This window comes from Lithobates pipiens, unplaced genomic scaffold (genome assembly GCF_037356315.1).
Source record: "Lithobates pipiens isolate NorthernLeopardFrog02 unplaced genomic scaffold, aLitPip1_a1.2 Scaffold_8, whole genome shotgun sequence".
NCBI lineage: Eukaryota > Metazoa > Chordata > Amphibia > Anura > Ranidae > Lithobates > Lithobates pipiens.
Genome location: NW_027507903.1, coordinates 490,938,495 through 490,959,830, shown reverse-complemented (window position 1 = coordinate 490,959,830; position 21,336 = coordinate 490,938,495). Strand labels below are relative to the sequence as shown.

The 21,336-nt window shown below is 43.7% G+C and overlaps 1 protein-coding gene across 1 annotated transcript in view; it reads left to right on the top strand.

Annotated features, from left to right (window-relative positions):
• The first annotated feature begins 11,337 nt into the window (after positions 1–11,337).
• BMAL2 (basic helix-loop-helix ARNT like 2) overlaps positions 11,338–21,336 on the top strand; it is an 81,564-nt gene continuing 71,565 nt past the window's right edge. Inside the window, exon 1 of the mRNA XM_077469070.1 lies at positions 11,338–11,444. Within this exon, the coding sequence (XP_077325196.1) occupies positions 11,408–11,444 (37 nt within the window). The 5' untranslated portion in view covers positions 11,338–11,407. The remainder of the gene's footprint in view (positions 11,445–21,336) is intronic.

Below are 21,336 nucleotides of genomic sequence, written 5' to 3'. Positions count from 1 at the left end.
TGCATATTAGCCGTTAAAATTAGCACTTTTAATTTCGAACGTTCGAGTCCCATAGACTTCAATGGGGTTCTAAAGTTCGTTCGAATTTGGGGTCCGTTCGAAAGTTCTGGTGCGAACCGAACCGGGTGGTGTTCGGCTCATCCCTAAACTAAACCCACAACAGAAAAAAATCAGTCTGTATATGCAGTAAAGCATGCTTGTTATACTTGCCATGGAATCTAAGCGGGTTAATCTTTTGCAGTGTGTAAAAAGGCTGTTTGTCTTCTCTGACCCTCCCCATCTTCCATTGTTCCTAATCCATCTCCTGATAGAACAGAGCATTTGGGGCAAGCTGCACATTCTCAGTTTGGTGTGTATTGCTAGAGAGTTTTTTTTTTCTTAGGAGGGTGCATGTGATCAGCACAGGGCCAATCGGCACTGTCCAGACAAGGGTCAGGTGTCCTGCAGCCTCATAGGACAATCAGGGGGGAGAATTAAATTTCTTCCTACAAGCTTCAACCAGACACTGACAGAAGTCACAACACTGCAATATACTGCTGATGAGAAATGTATTTAGCACTTTATATTTACTAAAGATATTGTATTTCCATGTTCTGTGTAATGTGGGAGACCAGATATATTGAATGCAGGGTCCTGGGTTTAGTAACCCATTAAGGCTGGGTGTACACTGTATATATGCATTCTGGTGTCAGAATGAATGGCAAAATATTACACTGCCCATTAACCACCATTGTTGTGTGCACATTACCGCACGTGTTAACTTGCGTTAAATGTGAAAGCAGCGATGGCTATATTGGGACATGTTTCATTTTTTGGATGAATACTTAGCATTTTTTTTTTAACTATCTGAAGGCATTCAGTTCTGGAAACTCGGTTCCTTATGCTGTCAACCCCATAGAGGTTCCCTTAACCCTATCCCTCATACCCTTTTTTCTCGCTCTTACTTTTTTTTTCTTCCCTTTTTAAACACCTAGTGTGTCCACCTTTCTTCTTTAAAAAAAAAAAAAAACACCCGAAAATGCCTTTCAGTAGGTAACGACCAAATGGTACCCCGTTTTTTTTTTTGAGGTGCCCCGTTTTTTTGAGGGTCATCGCTTGCCTTTACATTACAAATGATGTGTGCCTGTAGGTGATCTAAACCTCTTAGTATGTAAATGCAAGCCATGTTCCTACAACTATTTTTCTACACGTGGTTATGGCTTTTCGGGAGTCCACCGGGACTCCGCGTTTTTTTTTTTTTTTTAAAAGCCAGCAGCTACCAATACTGCAGCTGCTGGCTTTTAAAATAGTGACACTTACCTGTCCAGCGCGCCCGCGATGTCGGCACCCGAAGCCGATCGCTAGGTCGTCTGTCGGGTCCTGCCGCCGCCATCTTGGGTATGGGAATCAGGAAATGGAGCCTTTCGGCTTCATTTCCCGGTTCCCTACTGCGCATGCGCGAGCCGCGCTGCGCAATGAGGGCGGTCCCCGCTGCCTCTGGGAGCTGTGTGTTTCCCAGCAGGCAGCGGGGCACTTGCTGAAGGGGGCGGGCGCTTGCGGAAAGGGGCGTAATGTTACGCCCATTTCCGCAGAGAGCTAGCCCGGAAGTGGGTGCAGTTACCTGGATTATCCAGGTAACTGCACCCCCCTCCCCCCTGAAAGGTGCCAATTGTGGCGCCGGAGGGGGGGAGGAATCCGATGAGCGGAAGGTCCATTTTAGGGTGGACCTCCGCTTTAAATGTAATATGACCCGGACTTGTTAGACACGATTTATCACCAAATTGACATAGCGTATATAGTTTGATTAATGACAATTAACCTATGTTATTTTTATTTCCATCTGACAACCTTTCTTAGGACTATGCTGTCAAGTCATACTAATGTGTTATATTGCATACCCTTAAATAAAGAATAAAAAAAAAAAATTGAAAGCACAAGTGAAAATGAAAAGGTGTAAAGATGCCTGAAAAGTCCTGCTTTACCCCAAATCTTATCCTCTGTGTTAGAAGGAATTACTGCAAGTGGTGCTTAATCCTCCCATGGGTTGTCACAGTCCTGCTGTAGCTGTAGTCCTGCTTGTTATTACCAGGCTCCTTTGGTGTCATGAGCCATATAGTTTGGGATACAAATGGTCATCTGCCTCACTGTTGGAAAGATCTTCACTTCCTGTTTGGTCACTGGGACAGGAAAGGAGGGGAAATCTTGTAGGAAAAATTGTAACCAAAATTCTTTAAGCAGCTTTAAAGTGATATTAAACCCTCAGTTTTTTAAAGACATAGTTCACATTTACCAAAAAAATAACTGCCTATGGTAAGAGGCATCTGTAGATAAAAAAACAAACTGTGCGGCTTTGACCAAAATGAAATAATGCACTTGATATAGGTGTAGGCCATTTACGTACTTCTTGAACCCTGACTTAAAAATTCTGAGATGGCATCATCCCATCCTACCTTGTTGTTAATGTAGCGCAGCCCTTCTATTACAGTCCTGCTGTAAACCCAGGTTCGGATTTCTTTATGGTGCAAACAGCAAGGCATGGGGTATTTTCAGCCGTGTCCCACTCAGTCCTCACACAATCAGGCAGATGGTGTCTTTTTTTATTTTATTTGTTTTGCAGAACTGGGCTAGGTATTGGGAAAGAACTTTGGGATACCTACAGTGCCTTGCGAAAGTATTCGGCCCCCTTGAACTTTTCAACCTTTTGCCACATTTCAGGCTTCAAACATAAAGATATAAAATTTTTATTTTTTGTGAAGAATCACCAACAAGTGGGACACAATTGTGAAGTGGAACGAAATCTATTGGATTTTTGAAACTTTTTTAACTAATAAAAAAATGAAAAGTGGGGCGTGCAAAATTATTCGGCCCTCTTTGCGTTAATACTTTGTAGAGCCACCTTTTGCTGCGATTACAGCTGCAGTCGCTTGGGGTATGTCTCTCAGTTTTGCACATCGAGAGACTGAAATTCTTGGCCATTCTTCCTTGCAAAACAGCTCGAGCTTAGTGAGGTTGGATGGAGAGCGTTTGTGAACAGCAGTTTTCAGCTCTTTCCACAGATTCTCGATTGGATTCAGGTCTGGACTTTGACTTGGCCATTCTAACACCTGGGTACATTTATTTGTGAACCATTCCTTTGTAGATTTTGCTGTATGTTTGGGATCATTGTCTTGTTGGAAGATAAATCTCCGTCCCAGTTTCAGGTCTTTTGCAGACTCCAACAGGTTTTCATCCAGAATGGTCCTGTATTTGGCTGCATCCATCTTCCCCTCAATTTTAACTATCTTCCCTGTCCCTGCTGAAGAAAAGCAGGCCCAAACCATGATGCTGCCACCACCATGTTTGACAGTGGGGATGGTGTGTTGAGGGTGATGAGCTGTGTTGCTTTTATGCCAAACATATCGTTTTGCATTGTGGGCAAAAAGTTCGATTTTGGTTTCATCTGACCAGAGCACCTTCTTCCACATGTTTGGTGTGTCTCCCAGGTGGCTTGTGGCAAACTTTAGACAAGACTTTTTATGGATATCTTTGAGAAATGGCTTTCTTCTTGCCACTCTTCCGTAAAGGCCAGATTTGTGCAGTGTACGACTGATTGTTGTCCTATGGACAGACTCTCCCACCTCAGCTGTAGTTCTCTGCAGTTCATCCAGAGTGATCATGGGCCTCTTGGCTGCATCTCTGACCAGTCTTCTCCTTGTCTGAGCTGAAAGTTTAGAGTGACGGCCAGGTCTTGGTAGATTTGCAGTGGTCTGATACTCCTTCCATTTCAAAATGATGGCTTGCACAGTGCTCCTTGGGATGTTTAAAGCTTGGGAAATCTTTTTGTATCCAAATCCGGCTTTAAACTTCTCCACAACAGTATTACGGACCTGCCTGGTGTGTTCCTTGGTCTTCATGATGCTCTCTGCACTTTCAACAGAACCCTGAAACTATCACAGAGCAGGTGCATTTATACAGAGACTTGATTACACACAGGTGGATTCTATTTATCACCATCAGTCATTTAGGACAACATTGGATCATTCAGAGATCCTCGCTGAACTTCTGGAGTGAGTTTGCTGCACTGAAAGTAAAGGGGCCGAATAATTTTGCACGCACCACTTTTCAGTTTTTTATTTGCTAAAAAAGTTTAAATTATCCAATAGATTTCGATCCACTTCACAATTGTGTCCCACTTGTTGGTGATTCTTCACAAAAAATTAAAATTTTATATCTTTATGTTTGAAGCCTGAAATGTGGCAAAAGGTTGAAAAGTTCAAGGGGGCCGAATACTTTCGCAAGGCACTGTATGTAGCGCAGGGGTTTGCTACCAAATTTATCATGCTAAGTAATGTATTGTTTCTTAACCACTTCCCGACCAGCGCACGACGATGTACGTCGACAGAATGGCACGGGCAGGCATATTGGCGTACATGTACGTCCAATATTCGATGTCGCCGTGCCATCGGGAGCGCGCCGCCGGCGGCGCGCTCCCGCGCTGGTCGGGACCCCCGTGAGTCCGGTCGCGGGACCCGCGGACTCGATCGCCGCGGGCATCCCCGCGATCGTCTCACGGAGCGGCCGAATGGAGGAAATGCTGTGTAAACAACATTTTTCCATTCTGCCTAGCAACTAGTGACGCTGATCTCTGCTCCATGTGATTGGAGCAGAGATCAGTGTACACTAAATGAAAGCCCAACCCCCCCACAGTTAGTAACACACCCCTAGGAACACTTAACCCCTACACTGCCACCCACTGGTTAACCCTTTCACTGCCAGTGTCATTTACACAGGAATCACTGCATTTATATAGCAGTGATTACTGTATAAATGACAATGGTCCCAAAAATGTGTCAAAAATGTCCGATGGGTCCCCCACAATGTCGCAGTCACAATAAAAATCGCAGATCGCCGCCATTACTAGTTAAAAAAAAAAAATAATAAAAAATTATTAATAAAAATGCTATAAAACTATCCCTATTTTGTAAACGCTATAACTTTTGCGCAAACCAATCAATAATCGCTTATTGCGATTTTTTTTACCAAAAATATGTAGAAGAATACGTATCGGCCTAAACTGAGGGAAAAAAATGTTTTTTTATATATTTTTGGGGGATATTTATTATTACAAAAAGTAAAAAATAATGCGTTTTTTTCAAAATTATCGCTCTATTTTTGTTTATAGCGCAAAAAATAAAAACCGCAGGGGTGATCAAATACCACCAAAAGAAAGCTCTATTTGTGGGGAAAAAAGGACGTCAATTTTGTTTGGGAGCCACGTCGCACGACCGCGCAATTGTCAGTTAAAGCGACGCAGTGCCGAATCGCAAAAAGTGGTCTGGTCTTTGACCAGCAAATTGGTCCGGTCTGAAAGTGGTTAAGCAAGGGTTTGGCTCCCTCTAATGGCTGCTAAAACTTTGTCAGGACCTTTTCCTTCTTTTAAGAAGCAAACAGCTATGCATTGTGGGGAATGTAGTCAGATGAGGAAGTGACTCATGTTGTTAAATAAGTCTGGAAACTACTGACCCTCAATGCCAAGTCACAGACCAGCCTGCTGGGTAAACAGATAAAAGGACAGGCGTTGCCTGTTTTCGGGCTCTCCAGGCGCCATTCAACAACCAGCAGGAGGTCTGTGTGTGTGTGACCTGGGCTGTGAGGCTCCGTCCAGTCTCCTCTCTTGATGTCTCAGTCTGATGAAAGATGGCGCCACCGCAGCCTGCGGCGCGGAGCAAGATCACCAGCCTCAGAGACTGTAGAATACAGCCCTACCAGCTTAGCAAGCAGATCGGTGTGTAGTGCCAGGACATCTGGAAGTTTCCTGCATCACAGCCATCCAGAGGAGCGGTACATCGCAGTGCCGCCATCTTTCATCAGACTGAGACATCAAGAGCGGAGACTGGACGGAGCCTCACAGCCTCTGGGTCTATTGTGGTGAGAGGGCACCTGCCCATTTCAGTAAAGTGCACTAATTGCTGAGGGAGTTATTTACAGACTGCTGGTGAGACTTGTAGTCCTACATGAGTTATCTTGTTCACAGGCCACATGCAGCTGTACCCTGGGGTTTGTTGTTCCCTGTGCTGTGGAGTCAGTACTGTATTACACTAACAGATAAGGAGGAAGTGTTACAAGTGCCCTATTTCTTCAGTCAAACAGTTAACACATTTATTCCACAGTTTTCTTTCTCTTTGTTTCCCTGTTGGATTACAAATACTGCAGTTTAACATACAGGCGAGCTGAAGATACTTGGAGAAAAGGAACTTTCATCACATTGAATTACCACCTAGGGGGAGCCCTTGAGTGCAGATTAAATATATTGCATTGTACTGTTGGATGTAAATAAAATTATATTATAACAGTTTGGTGTGTGTGTATTGGGGATTCAGTGGGAATGTGTCTAATATAGGAATTGGAGCATATTGAATGCCTGTCCCATTATACACCTGCCTGCATATACTCCCTACTGTGATTATTGAACTCACCGTTTCTCATATACAATAACTGTTATCTACTGTCCTTGTTTCTGATTTGTCACATTGTTCATCGTGTTTAATATCCACTTTAGTCAACTTTCTGAGTGGTTATTTGCTATTCTGTGTGAGTTTCTATTTACTACTACAGCTGGTGAAGTGACGGGATCCAGGGCTATAGTAAATATACTTTATGGTTTATCATTTTTGTGTTTCTCTCTATTGCTGGGTCCCACACTTATATTACCAAGCAGGTGTGCCAGAGGGGTTCAGACTGTTGTTGGGGCTGAGAGGCGCAGGTTGCAGAATCAAACATTCATTAGCAGCTCCTTCGGGGGTAGTACTACACCTAGAACTAGCTACTAGCTACTTGAGGATGCCATCTTGCAATGGTTAATTGACATAAAGCAGAGACTTCTGTACATAGAGTAGTAATGACTCAACACGGGGGGGGGCTCCCACTATGGACACAGCCCTTGCAGCAGGTCTGGAACAGTCCCTCTAGAAAAAGGGGTGCAAAGGTAACAGTCTCTTTCCTGAGAATTCTGTAAGGCCTACTCACTGGGTTAATCTGGAGGCCTTCTTCCTGCTTCAGCTGACACTGGCACAAAAGTATCTCAGAATGATCCTCTTTGGATGTTGCCAGGGTGTTCCTGTGACTTGGGGGTGATCCTTCAGCTTCTTGGTGAGCTGGAATTTTCCAGGGCTTCTTAAAGCTTCTCAGAGCCTTGGGAGATTTAACAGCACTTCCAGGCTGGGTCACTCTCCAGCAGGCAAAGGATCTTGCTACTCTCTGCTCCAGCCCCTATATACACCTCCCAGCCTCCTGCTGGTCACTTCCCTGACCAGGGATTGGCTGAGGCTGTATCCAGGGCCAGGTAAGACTCTACCCTTTCCACCCACTATGTTCCAGATATTTCTGGAAAGAAAGGGAAACCGGCAAGCCTGCAGCTGCAGAACCACGAGTATACAAAAAGCAATCCACAAGCTCCACTGGTTACAGCAGAGCCTCAAAACGATTACCTTTACCTCTTATTTATCTCACTAGCACCTAACTAGGAGAGTGCTACATTCACCCCCTCTGCCGCCACAAATTTGAAATATAAATGTTGAGCCCAAGAGCATGGGATCCCAAAGCGAAAAAGGAGGTGGTTTGAGGATCATCACATATAAACACAAGGATCTCCTTGTATGGATGATGGGTAGGTGGTGTCCACTCACAGACACTTAGTTGAATAGAGTCCCCTTGACTCAGGCCAAATGTAAAGGGCCCCAAAGTAGATGAGCAGCCAGCCCAGGCTAATGACTGCCTACAATAAGTGACTTTTCTTATCATTGGTTGCACCCATAGAGTTATAGAGGGTGAGATGTTGTAGACAAGACTGGATCCTTCCAGACGTAGGGGCAGCCCACTGGTTCAAGAAGCTTGCCCAGTGACAATGGTAAGAAAAAAGTCAAAGGGTTGACAGGGATCCACAGCACCCTTAAGCAGTTGCACAGCTGAAGACCATGCATTAGCAGACTTTGCACAACTGGGTGTCATGCAAAGTGTATTCACAGGTAAGAGATGTAAAAATCCTCAAACATAATCATAGTTTGCACAGATAGGGGCCATGCAAAGGCATTTACAGTTAGCAATTGGGGTCTGGGACCTGATTCATCTGGCCCTCCGAACCCCAAATATTCACAAAGCATTCTTGGTCTCATTTCCCAAGCTTTTGACACAGTCCTTTCAGAACTCAGCAGATCCAGGGAGGTGGTGGGGTTTTGGTACCTGAAGGTATTCCCATATTTCCTCATTGCACCAGTCCTCCCTTTTTTTTCCTCTACCTGATCTGTGTTGGCAGGGGGTACCTATGGATATTTGTACCCAAATTCTAGAGCCACCCTTCTTGGAACAACTCTCTGTATCTTGAAGAATTGAGTTATTGCATCTTTGACTTCCCTTCCTGGGCGCACACATGGGTTGGAGGCTCTTTTAATCAGGCACTGATGGACCTTGTTTTGAGCAACAGCTCTAGACCAAGTGCGGGGAGGTGACAAATCCAGGCAACAGCTCTGGTATTCCCGACCAAACCCTATCTTGGATGCACACTGTGATCTGGACAGTCTTGTCCCTGATGTGCTGCTTCAGGATCATGTGCCAGATTGGGCAAAGTCTCCGGCTTGGAAGCTATACCGTCAGCCCAACTGGTGGTTGTTAGTGTCTCTGAGCAATGGCGACTTCCCCAAGACCAATCGGATCAGGATCCTCCCACTCTGCTAAGTCTAAGTCACTTAGGTCTACAACAAATTGTAGAGACCCTGGATCAATCTCCACATCACTCTTCTCTCAAGTCTGTCTCCCTTACCAACTCTTCCGAAACATCCCGCTCTCTCTCCAATGCATCAGCAGGCTTTAATAGTGCTGCAATCACATGCTCATTTGCCTAGTTTTCCCCTGTAGCTAGCTTCTTTTCTCCTGCACAGGAGACAGGACATGTCAGTAATCCCTGGGATGGGACCCTGCAGGCGGCTGCACACATAGCCTCGACCTCTTCTGCCCCTTCTCAGCAGCAGTTCTCCCCTACTCTGCTCAACAGTGGATTTAAGTCCCTTACTTGTACTTGCATGTTACCCCAGCTCAGCACTTTTGAACAGAATTATGTGCTCCAATCCACAGCATACACCACCGTAGGTGATTCACTCTTGGGCAGCAACTTAAACAACAGATCTTCACAGTGCCTGCCATGACTCCATACCTTAACGCCCCCTGTAGGCATTTAGCAGGTCCCGCATATGGTACCCAGGTGTTTGGCCCCCTCAGACAGTGCCCATCGCTTTGCTGCCTGCTGCACACCCATGTGACCGTGATGCTCTCGTCTTCCATGGCCATCTGGTTCAGTCTTCCTACTCTGGAACCCATATAGGAGCTCTCTCCGGTAGCCTGCACACATGCTCTGCCATCTTGCTGCACCCACCACGTGGGCCTTCTCATGTGCACTCGGAATTGACGTGGCTGCCTCTTACAATTGGACAAATCCATCGGCTCCTCTCCCCCCTTTTATTATTGGTCCACATTTGGGTGGTTATCCTGCCCATTTCCTCTGGCGCCTACATTCCCACACCACGTGTTAACTCCTGAATGGCTTTACTGGCAGAGCATGTGGCTGTAGTGCAAACTTCCTCCATAGCGGTGCCATTGAAGCTGCTTTCTATGGTGACACACCTCCTGGCTTGCTCCCGAGCTGGACTGTGTGTGTCCATTGACACACACAGAGTGGCTTGGCCCCACCCCTTGCTCTCTTCTCACAGGATTTGACTATCAGCAGCAGGAGCCAATGGCTTTATTCATTGTTTGATGTTTTCATCATCCTCATCAGAGAGTGACAGCAGATACTGAAAATTTCAGCTCGGTATGTGGATCTTTGTTTCTTGCCTGTTTCTCTGGACATTAGGTCCCTATAAAGTCAGAACTTCCTTGTGCTGATTCCCAGAATACAGGTCACATGACCACTTCCTGGAAGAATTGACATAAACTGTAATTAATTACATTACATTGCACACTGCGCAAACCGGACTGGTAGCTTTGGGTGGCTGAAGATGACTCTTCTTATAATTAAGCTGAACTTCTGGCAGATATAAAAAACTACGTGTGTAGGTATGTATCTAATAAACATTAGAAAAAAAAAAAACAATCTGTGTTTTTAAATACAACTGATAGAAATACCTGAATATGTTTTACTGTATTTTCAACCTCTTGAAATTGTCTGTACAACAGTACTCAGACTGGGAGAGGGTAGTGGACAGGAGGAAAGTGCAGACAGAAGATCAGCTTGACAGCCCATTGGTGCTTTCTCAATGTCCCATCAAATTGCAGCAGAGAAAAGTAATGCCACCAGAAAGGACTGTTCTATAGCAGAGCAGTGTAAATCCCGGGACAGAATGGACAGAGATACAAATAATTTTGCTTGTATGACAAATTTAATTTATGAATTTTATTTGTATATTTAGCTGTTTGAGTGGGGGAGCGGGGGGCTGTGCTCTGTCTGTGGTCCCTGGCTGGGTTCAGTGCTCTGTCTGTGGCCCCTGGCTGGGATCGGGTCTCTGTGGCCCCTGGATAGGATCAGGGCTCTGTCTGTGGCCCCTGGCTGGGATCAGTGCTCTGTCTGTGGCCCCTGGATGGGATCAGGGCTCTGTCTGTGGCCCCTGGCTGGGATCAGTGCTCTGTCTGTGGCCCCTGGCTGGGATCAGTGCTCTGTCTGTGGCCCCTGGATGGGACCAGGGCTCTGTCTGTGGCCCCTGGATGGGATCAGGGATCTGTCTGTGGCCTCTGGATGGGATCAGTGCTCTGTCTGTGGCCCCTGGATGGGATCAGTGCTCTGTCGGTGGCCCCTGGCTGGGATCAGTGCTCTGTCTGTGGCCCCTGGCTGGGATCAGTGCTCTGTCTGTGGCCCCTGGATGGGACCAGGGCTCTGTCTGTGGCCCCTGGATGGGATCAGGGATCTGTCTGTGGCCTCTGGATGGGATCAGTGCTCTGTCTGTGGCCCCTGGATGGGATCAGTGCTCTGTCGGTGGCCCCTGGCTGGGATCAGTGCTCTGTCTGTGGCCCCTGGCTGGGATCACTGCTCTGTGGCCCCTGGCTGGGATCAGTGCTGTGTCTGTGGCCCCTGGGTGGGATCACTGCTGTCTGTGGCCCCTGGCTTGGATCAGTGCTGTGTCTGTGGCCCCTGGCTGGGATCAGTGCTCTGTCTGTGGCCCCTGGCTGAGATCTTTACTCTCTTTGCTTTGCCTGTCTGCTCGCCGCTTTCTGCTTGCAGAGTGGGCGTTTCCTTTCGCAGAAAGCATTACGGTTGTCTTGGAAACATACGAGCCCGCCCCCTGTCATTCTCGCGGGAAGGATCCCAGCAATAATCTGGCCGCTGGACGGGTGTGGGCGGGGTATAAGGAAGGGGCGGGACCGTGCGGCAGTGCGGGCTGCTCAATGCCGGTTGTCCGGGATCAAGATGACAGCAGCCGGGGGGGACGGAGACGAGCTGCCGGGTGAGTGTGTTTCCAGCCTGTCATCGGTGACCGTGTGTGTGCTGCCTGTCATCGGTGATCGCACAGTGTGTGTGCTGCCTGCTAGCGCTCCGTCTGTATACCGCCCCATATATCATCCTACACATCAGTTCGCATAGATAGACTTTCTCATGTCCTCTATAGAGTACTACATACACCCGTACATTGTTCCCGATCATTCCCCATGGAGTACTGAGACATCTACACATTGTATATGTCACACGACTATATAATACCTCCGATCACCCCCCTTCTCCCATAGACTATTTCCAACTGTCCCCTCTCATCCTATACATCGTATGTTCTATCTTCTCCCATATAGTTCTGTGTCATCCGTTACATTACTCCATACTATACTTCCCAATACCTATATATAAATATAATTCTGTGTTATCATCCTATACATTACTATACTGCCCACTAGTCTCAGATATATATATATATATATATATATATATATATATATATATATATATATATATATATAATAGATAGATAGATAGATAGATAGATAGATAGATTAGTGTCATTTTACCTCATCTGGAGTACTCCTATACATCGTATGTTCGTGTGTGTGTATGTATATGTGTGTATATATATATATATATAATATGAGACTAGTGGGAAGTATAGTTTTTTTTTATATATATATATATATATATATATATATTATAATATACACATAGAGAGAGAGATCTATACACTGAATAAATAATTCTTCCTCTACTACACATTTCTCTGTGTAATACTTCCCTTTATCCTGTGTGATCCTATACATTACTACTATACTAGAAAAATCTGTATTGATCTCACCTGTACAATGTTGTATGATACACATTACTAATACTCACCATGATCCTATGGAGCGCCACGTGATCTCTAGATTGTTCCATATGATACTCCATTAATATTATCCCCTCTAGTGATCGCTTTGCCCCCATATATTACTTTGTGTAACGCTCTCTATTACCACCTTTTTATAGTTCTATAAAACCACATACAATGCTCTGTATACTGACAATATATCACCCCCTCATCCACTATAGAGTACTGAGGACTCGTATACATGTTTCTATGTAATATCTCTTTTAATCACTTCTAGTGTTGTGTGATCCTATACATTGTTCTTAATAATACTTCCTGTTATCGCCTATAGAATACCGTGATTCCGTGCTTTACTACATGTATTACTTCCTTATCACATGAAGAATACTATAGTATCAAATTATGTATAAGTTGGTGCAGTGCTCTAAACAAGAGTACAGTTTTATTTATATTTTTTTTTTTTTGTCTAGGAAATAAGGGGTGTACAACAGCTTTTTTGACCTCATTCTGCCCCATAGACACAGAGGCTTTATTTCACTTTATATAGCATCATATACTTTACTCTCTATATAGATAATACCCTCCCATCATCCCTTTAGATTTCTTTATAATTCATATACATTGCTTTCTGTAATAATATTTCCCATTTTTACCTGTGGAGTATTTCATGATCCTATGCATTTCTTTTTATAATACTTCCTATTTATCACCTCCTAAAGTATTTTATAGTTCACTGCATTCTATCCATTTTAACAACTACTACCACCAGCAGAGTGCTATAGGATCTTATACATTACTGTGTGTGAAATTCCTATAATCACCTGCACTGTGCTCTAAAATCCTATACACTACTCCTTCTGATAGCATTATCACCTGCAAAGTACTATATATATATATATATATATATATATATATATATATATATATATATATATATATATATATATATATAATCGTACCCATTACTTGTTCAATACTATAGGACATTATACCTTGTGATATGATCACCTGTACAGTACTATAGGGTCCTTACAATACTCTGATATTATTGCCTGTACAGTAGTATAGGATCCTATAAATTCCATTGATAACATCTCCTGTACAGTACTATATGATCCTATACATTACATTGTCTGATAATATCTCCTGTACAGTACTACAGGATCCTATACATTACTCTGATATTATCGTTTGCACGGTAGTAAAGGGTCCTATACAATCCTCTGATATTTTTACCTGTACAATACTATACAACTCTATACATTACTTCCTCCGATATTATCACCTGTGCAGTACTACAGGATCCTATACATTAAACCTTCTGATAATATCATCCACACATTAATATAGGGTCCTTACAAAACTCTGATAATGTCACATATACCGTACTGTAGGAACCTATACATTGCTAATGCTGAATGTATTATCACCTGTAAAGTGCTAGAGGATCATATAATTATGAAGTCTGATAATATTCTCACCTGTACAGTACTATAGGATCCTATACATTCTGATATTACCTGTACAGTACTATAGGGTCCTGTACATTACTTCTGATATTATTGGCTGTACAGTACTATAGGGTCCTATACATTACACTGATGAAATGATCACCTGCACAGTACAACACAACTCTGTACTGTACGTTACTTCATCCTGATAATATCACTTGTGCAATACTATAGGATCCTATACATTATACCTTCCAATAATATCATTTGTACAGTAGTACAGTATAGGAACTTATACATTACTTTATGGAACATTTACCCTTATATTCTGTGCAGTACTTTATAATCCTGTACCATATTCTGTATAACAGTTTCTGTTATCTTGTTCTTTGTAAATCTACATATTGCGATGAGTAATAAAAAAAAAATATATATTATAATTATAATTATTATTTTTTTTTTTTTTTTACTGATATTCATTATTTGATCATTGTAGAGCATACTGACCAGTTATATCCTATCTCTGCTGTCCCTTTATAGAATTTATTATACCTTTTATGTCGTTGGATGCCTCTACTGTTGCTGATAGACAGTGCCTACATGATATTGTGTAATGTGTTTGATACAAGGACTACTCCTTCCAGTCATAGTGTATAGTGTGTATGGATAATTCATTCTTTATATCATAATTCTTGTTTTATGTTTCACGATGATAGATACAGAATACAGATACAGTTCATTCACTCAGAACTGTTTCCATTTAGGTAGTCTCTGGCATCCTGGATCACCCACCATCCTAATGTTGTTTCTTTAAAATCCAGTGGTTGGATCTCAGACATGCCCGGTCCTCTTTTAAAGCAACTCTGTTCAGTTAAAAAAAAATCTAAATGAGAGTTCCATGCTATAGAAAAGGTATCATACTCATCTCTGCATGCAGGCAGGCTGAGTAATGTGTCATTGTAACACTTTCAGGTATTGGTTAACGCTCACCGAGATCACAGTACTCCCCCTGGCAATGCGTTCATCTGCTTTTCTCTCCAGAAGGACAGCACCATCTTTAGTCAGGCATCATCCAGGGTCACTGTCTACTTCTGGATGGAGCTCCCAGCTCAGAGCTGTCGCAAAGTAAACCCTTGTGTTTTTTTTTTTTTTTTTTTTTTTTTTTTTCACCTTAATGCATCCTATGCATTAAGGATGAAAAAAACTTCTGCCAGTGACCGGCCCCCCAGCCCCCTCGTTTTACTCACCTGAGGCCATTGATTCCCTTGGCGGAGACGCGCTGTACCTCTCTGCCTGGGGTTCTCGGCTCTTGATTGGAGTGTGGTTGGGTATATTTGCTGGGTGACAGTTTTTTGCTTTTTAAAATTTGGGGAAATATGAGGGGGAGGCGCTGGACCCAGAGATAGTTTTGCTTTTTAGTGTGAGGATAAGTCCATACTCCAACTGACACCAACAATGGGGCACTATTTCTTCTACTGATACCAATGACTGGTTACTTTTCCTCCTACTAATAGGGGCACACCTCCTCCTCCTCCTATTGACCACCAACTCTGAGGCCATATTTATTCTCACTGATGCTGGGTCTGGGAAATTTTCTGCCCCCGCTGGCTACAATCTGGCCCTCCTAGAGTCTGAAGGACATTACAGTGGTTGTAAACCATTACAAACCACTTTGACCTACAGGTAAGCCTAGATTAAGGTTTACCTGTAGGTCCAAGAAATATCTCCTAAACCTACACGGTTTAGGAGATATTTACAAAAAGACAGGCACCGCTGTCTATGGCGCATGCGCACTGACCGTTTAGTGGTGGCTCCCATGCGCATGCACAGGAGTGATGTCATCGCTGCTCTGGTGCTGAGTGGCCGGAGCAGCGATACCTGGGAGAAGATGGAAGGTCCGTGCTACAGGGGACAGCGGTGACATCACTGGCTCCTGTGTCAGGTAAGTGACACATAATGGGCTACTATGCGATGCACAATAGCCCATTATGCTTTACCTTTGCAGGGAGACAAAGAGGTAGTAAACCCATTAGGGTTTACTTCCTCCTTAAACTGGCCCTTTTTTTCAAAGGTTTGGAGACCCCCCTGCCATAGATGTATAAGAAGAATATTTATCTATGAGAGAGGGTGACGCCTTTATTATGAGGGGGCAGAGGGGTACTATTGGGAAATCTCATCATCTGCACCTTCAAGAGATACTGATTGTGCCATCCTGCAGTCACCCAAAACCTCCGCTGTTTTTTTTATAACTGGCATTTGTACTTATTTTAAAACTGGTTTGTACGTGATGGCTCTGCATACAAGACAAAGGATAATGAGTTCACCATGTTTTCCGCTTTATGAGAAAATTTTGGCTTGTTGTTTGAACTTGTAAAAGACTCGCTAGCTGGTGGCGTCCTTCGCTGTCTACGATGTGATTTTTGTTCCCGCCACACAAATGAGGGTAATCAGTTTCAGCTCGCTGGTGTTACAGTTGGGTTTAATTTTTGTCTGGAATATGCGCTGTTCTCCTGGGAGTTATGCGGAGAACCTCAGTGTGCGTTGTGAAATGGTTAATTTATTTCACGTCGTGTGTGCCAACTGCTTCTATTAGGCAGGAATGCCCAGCGGGGAGCGTGCGTGGCTGTCCTCACTTCGCTCCAGATTGTTCCTTCAGTTGTCTTTTGAAACAAACATCAGTGTCACACTTTTCTCCTGAAAGGTGATAATGGCCAAGTGTCCCTGACAAATTGTCACATTTAACATCTGGCAACTCCGTCTAATTGAAAAGTGAGAAATTCGAAAAGCTCTTGGAATCCCTAAAATCCCTTCTTCCTTGCAGTGGCAAAGGGGTCAAAGTGGACCTATCATTAGATATAATTGTCAAGTGCAGTGTAACACTTCCAGGCATTTATTATCTCTCACCTTGATCCCGATGATGCCTTTATCAGTTTTCTTTCCAGGCGAATGGCACCATCTTTGTTAAGGCATCACCCAGGGTCACCATCTGATTCCTGTACCGAGATGCTGGCTCAGAGATGACACACAGGGGGTTATTTACTAAAGGAAAATCCACTTTGCACTGAAAGTGCACTTGGAAGTAAAGTCACTGTAGATCCGAGGGGGACATGCAAGGAAAAAAAAAAAAAAAACAGCATTTTAGCTTGCACATGATTGGATGATAAAATTTGCAGAGCTTCCCTTCATTTCAGATCTACCCCTTAGATTTAGAGCGACTGCACTTCCAAGTGCACTTGCAGTGCAAATTTAATTTGCCTTTCGTAAATAACCCCCGCAGTCATCTAAATCCTGATGCCCATGCAGTTATTGGCTGTGTTCACAAATATATGACACAGATGAGCTCCTTCTGCAACTCACTCAATGTGATATTAAAAGGTAAAAATGTCTGTAAAAAATTTAAATAAAAACGTGTCATATTAACCTGCCCTTTGCAGTGGTTTTGCACAGAGCAGCCCCGATCCTCCTCATATCAGGTCCTTTGCCGGTGCTCTAGGCCCCTCCCTCTAGTCAAGTACCCCCAGAGCAAGCAGCTTGCAATGGGGCAGCCAAGCAGGCAGGCTCCCGAGCTGCTGCTCTGCGTGTCCATGCAGACAGGGAGCTTTGGCTTGGCCCCGCCCCCTCTCTCTGTCTCCTCATTGGCTCCCGCTGCTGTCTCAGCCAATAAAGAGGGAGAGCTGACGCTCTCGTGCACATAGTTGGATCAAGAGGGAGCTCAGGTATTGGGGGGGGGGGGGGAGGCTTTTTTTTTTTTTTTTTTTTTTTTAACCTTCATGCATAGAATTCATGAAAGTAAAAAACCTGCCTTTAGAACTACTCTAGCAGGTCCATTCGCGGTAAAGCTCCGCTAGTTTTACCATGCGCCGTAGACAGCGGTGCCCGTCTTCAGGAAAATATCTCCTAAACCGTATAGGTTTGGGAGATATTTCTTGGACCTACAGGTAAGCCTTAATCTAGGCTTACCTGTAGGTCAAAGTGGTTTGTAAGGGTTTACAACCACTTTAAGTGCTTCGCCCCAATGTGAAAGCACTCGGGCTTTCACACTGGGGAGGCATGAGAGGCAGTTTTCAGGCGCTTTACAGGTGCTATTTCTAGCACTAAAACGCCTGAAAACTGCCTCAGTGTGAAAGTAGCCCTCAAGTTGTAGATCAGATATGTGCTAGGACTTCTCCAACTGTCACATATATGTGGACATGACTCACTTTAGAACCCCATTCACTCCTGCCAATGTAACAGTTCAAGAGGTTGTAAACCTATGAGAAAAAACAAACAAACCCAGCCAAGGGCATAATAAACTAGTATGCATCGCATACTAGCCTATTATGAAGTACTTGCCTCAGAACGATGCCCTGAATCGGCATCGGCCCTCTTGAGTACACGAGATGGGGTTACCACCAGTCCAGGTAGGTCTGCTGAAACAAAAAAGGATTTTCCTCCAGGAAATGAAGAGCCCTAGGTGCCGGCTAATGCATATAGCAAATCAAGGTAAGTGGAAAATTCTGGACAGCCGCGCTCCAAATGAAATTTCTTGTGCCTTTATTAGAACATCAGGAGCACACTGTGCATGTCACAGCAAAGTAATACAGAACCAAAAACAACTGATGCGTTTCACACTAAACATAGTGCTTACTCATAGCTATAAGTAAGCACTATGTTTAGTGTGAAATGCGTCAGTTGTTTTTGGTTCTGCTGCACTTTGGAAGCGCTGCCCATTCCGGGGGGGGGGGTTTGGAGCATTATTTATAGTGCTCCAAAGATGCTGCTTGAAGGACTTTTCCTAACGTCCTGAAAGCACACCACCCCAGTGTGAAAGAAACCCCACTGTGTGATTTACTAAAAGCAAATCCACTTTGCACTACAAGTGCAAAGTACACTGAAAGTGCATTTGGAAGTAAAGTAACTGTAGATCTGAGGGGGACATGAAAGGGAAAAAAACAAAACAGCATTTTAGCTTGCACATGATTGGATAATAAAATCAGCAGAGCTTCCCCTCATGTCAGATCTACCCCACAGATTTACAATGACTGCAATTTCAAGTGCAGTTTGCACTTATAGTTTGCACTTGTAGTGCAAAGTGGATTTGCCTATCGTAAATAACCCACATTGAACTTAATGGGAGGCAGTTTTCAGGAGCTAAAATGTGTGAAAGGGGCCTTCTTTAGCTGTCTATTGAAAAACAGTGAATATGTTTTTACTTGGTAGTCAGTAGTTGACTAGGGGGCCCAGAAATGAGTCTTGCACATGGGTCCTTTATTAATTTTGTCCTCCACCGCAGTCAGCTGAAGCCCCCAAAGCCTTCATATTAGGACCATAATGCCCTCTGGTTGGCCTGATTCTGAACACCAAGATTTGCCCTCCGTATAGAAACAAATAAATGGAAAAACAACCCAAGTGCCTATTGTTGTGTCTGAGCTGCAGAGTGAGGCCCACTTAGGGGCAGGTGATAACCTGAAAACCTGGAATCGGCCTACTGTCCAGTCTAGGATCTTTGGATTTGGGTCACACAGAAAGCCTCTTCAGAGTGCTTCTATGCTTTTAGTAGAGCATGAATTGCTTCCAGAGCTGGGCGGATTATCTGCGCCTGGAACAGGGAATAGAGAAGACTGCTAGTTCTGCAGGAATAATAAGCAGATGGGTCATGGCTGCCAATGAGCAACAAGATGATTCATGTTACTCTGAGATACAATGTATTTCATCACACTCTGAACATGTCTATAATAGCCCAATGCGTCTTTGTAGTATAAAATGTATCTAAACTCAATAACTACAATATCCTATTCGCTTTAAAATGGTAATGTCATTTTATATGTTACAAATCTGTAGATTTCATTAAAATAATCCCTGGCGATCCTGCCATGAAGGTCTTTGTTCAGTCTCTTCCTGTTATAGGATGACAATGCTGTGGTCCTGTCTCCAGATTGTGCTCTTGCATTACCACCCTGTTACACAGGTTTACAATGGAGACTACTAGTGGCTGGCTGCTCCTATACATACATACATACATACATGCATACAGGCATGGTCCACTGTTGTCACCATCAGGAACCCTGCCCTGTGAAATGCTATTCAGCCATTGCTGGAATGCATATAGATTGGAAATGGCTGTAAATAGGCTGCAGGTGATAAGCAGCACTAAGCTTCAACAATCGATAAATCAAAAGTAAATAGCAATGGTTTGTTGCACAGTGATTTGGCAAACTAATTGTTATTCATCTAATTGAATGGCCTCTTAAAGTGTTACTAAACCCAGGAACCTGCAGTCACTATATCTGATCTCCCACAGTACGCAGAACATGGAATGCAATAGTTTTAGTAAATATAATCTGTTAAATATCTTTTTTTTTAAATTATTTTATATATTTTTTTCATTAGCAGTATATAGCAGTTCAGTGACTTCTATCAGTGTTCGGCTGAGCACTGGTTAAAACTTGTTGGAGGAGTTTTCATTCTCCCCTGATTGTCCTGCTGCATGAACCCTGACCCTCTGTCTGCACAGTGCTGATTGGCCCTGTGTTGATCACATGCATCCTCCCCAAAAAAAAAAAAAAAACTGTAGCAATGCACACCAAACTGAGCATGTGCAGCTTGCCCCAAAGGTTCTGTTCTATTAGGAGATAGATTGGGGACTGTGGAAGGAGGAGGATCAGAGAAGACAGGATCAAAAAGCCGTTTTACACAATCCCCAGTGAGTATAACAAGCATGCTTTACTGCAAATACAGACTGATTTTACTGTTGTGGGTTTAGTAACACTTTAATGCTGAACGTGTTTAAGGCTCAAGTTTTCTGATTATACATTGTCTATTTTGGTTTCTCCCTCCCCCTCATCAAAATGCTAATGACATTTTTTTAAAAACCCTTTCTGTTTTTATTACAGACAGACTAGCGATGTAATCACGGGGTCCTTGTGCTTCTCTGTGCAAAGCAGACAGATCATGGGGGGTGGGAGGGGCCAGCAGGGCGCTATACATAACTTCATGAAAACGTCACAGTATCTGGGCTTGCCACTCTTCTCAAGAGCCCTCAGCCAAGATTTAAGCAGTGGGCTGGTTTTGGGGAGGATTTATGCAAATATCAATATGTTTTGATGGGTGGATGTCCGTCTGGCAGAGAGTGGGTGTTCCTAGGCAATGCTGTGTTTGCACGCAGACCACCCTAGGTAGAGCCACAAGCCATGCTGAGCCTCCATGATTGGCAGAACTGAAATCCAATAAATGAAGAAGGTGGGCCACGTACAGTTAGTCAAAATTTTAAGAATAAGAGATAATGGGTGTTTAGCGACAGCCCCTTGGTATGTCAAATATCTCCAAATTCAAACTACATGCTAAACATTTCATATCTTTATTACAAAGCATTAAAAAACAATTTGCACCGGGTGGGTGATACAAACCCACCGTACATAAAACCAGAAAGATGGCAGCGGTCAGATAAGTTCAAGAGCTTCCTACGCGTTTCGTGGTTGCAGCTGCTTCTTCAGGGCCTCCACATCTCATCAACTGACACAATGCCTAGTGTTAAAGTGATTGTAAAGTTTTGTTTTCTTTTTTTCTATAAAAACCTGCTCTGTTGCAGTGGATTTGCACAGAGCAGCCCGGATCCTCCT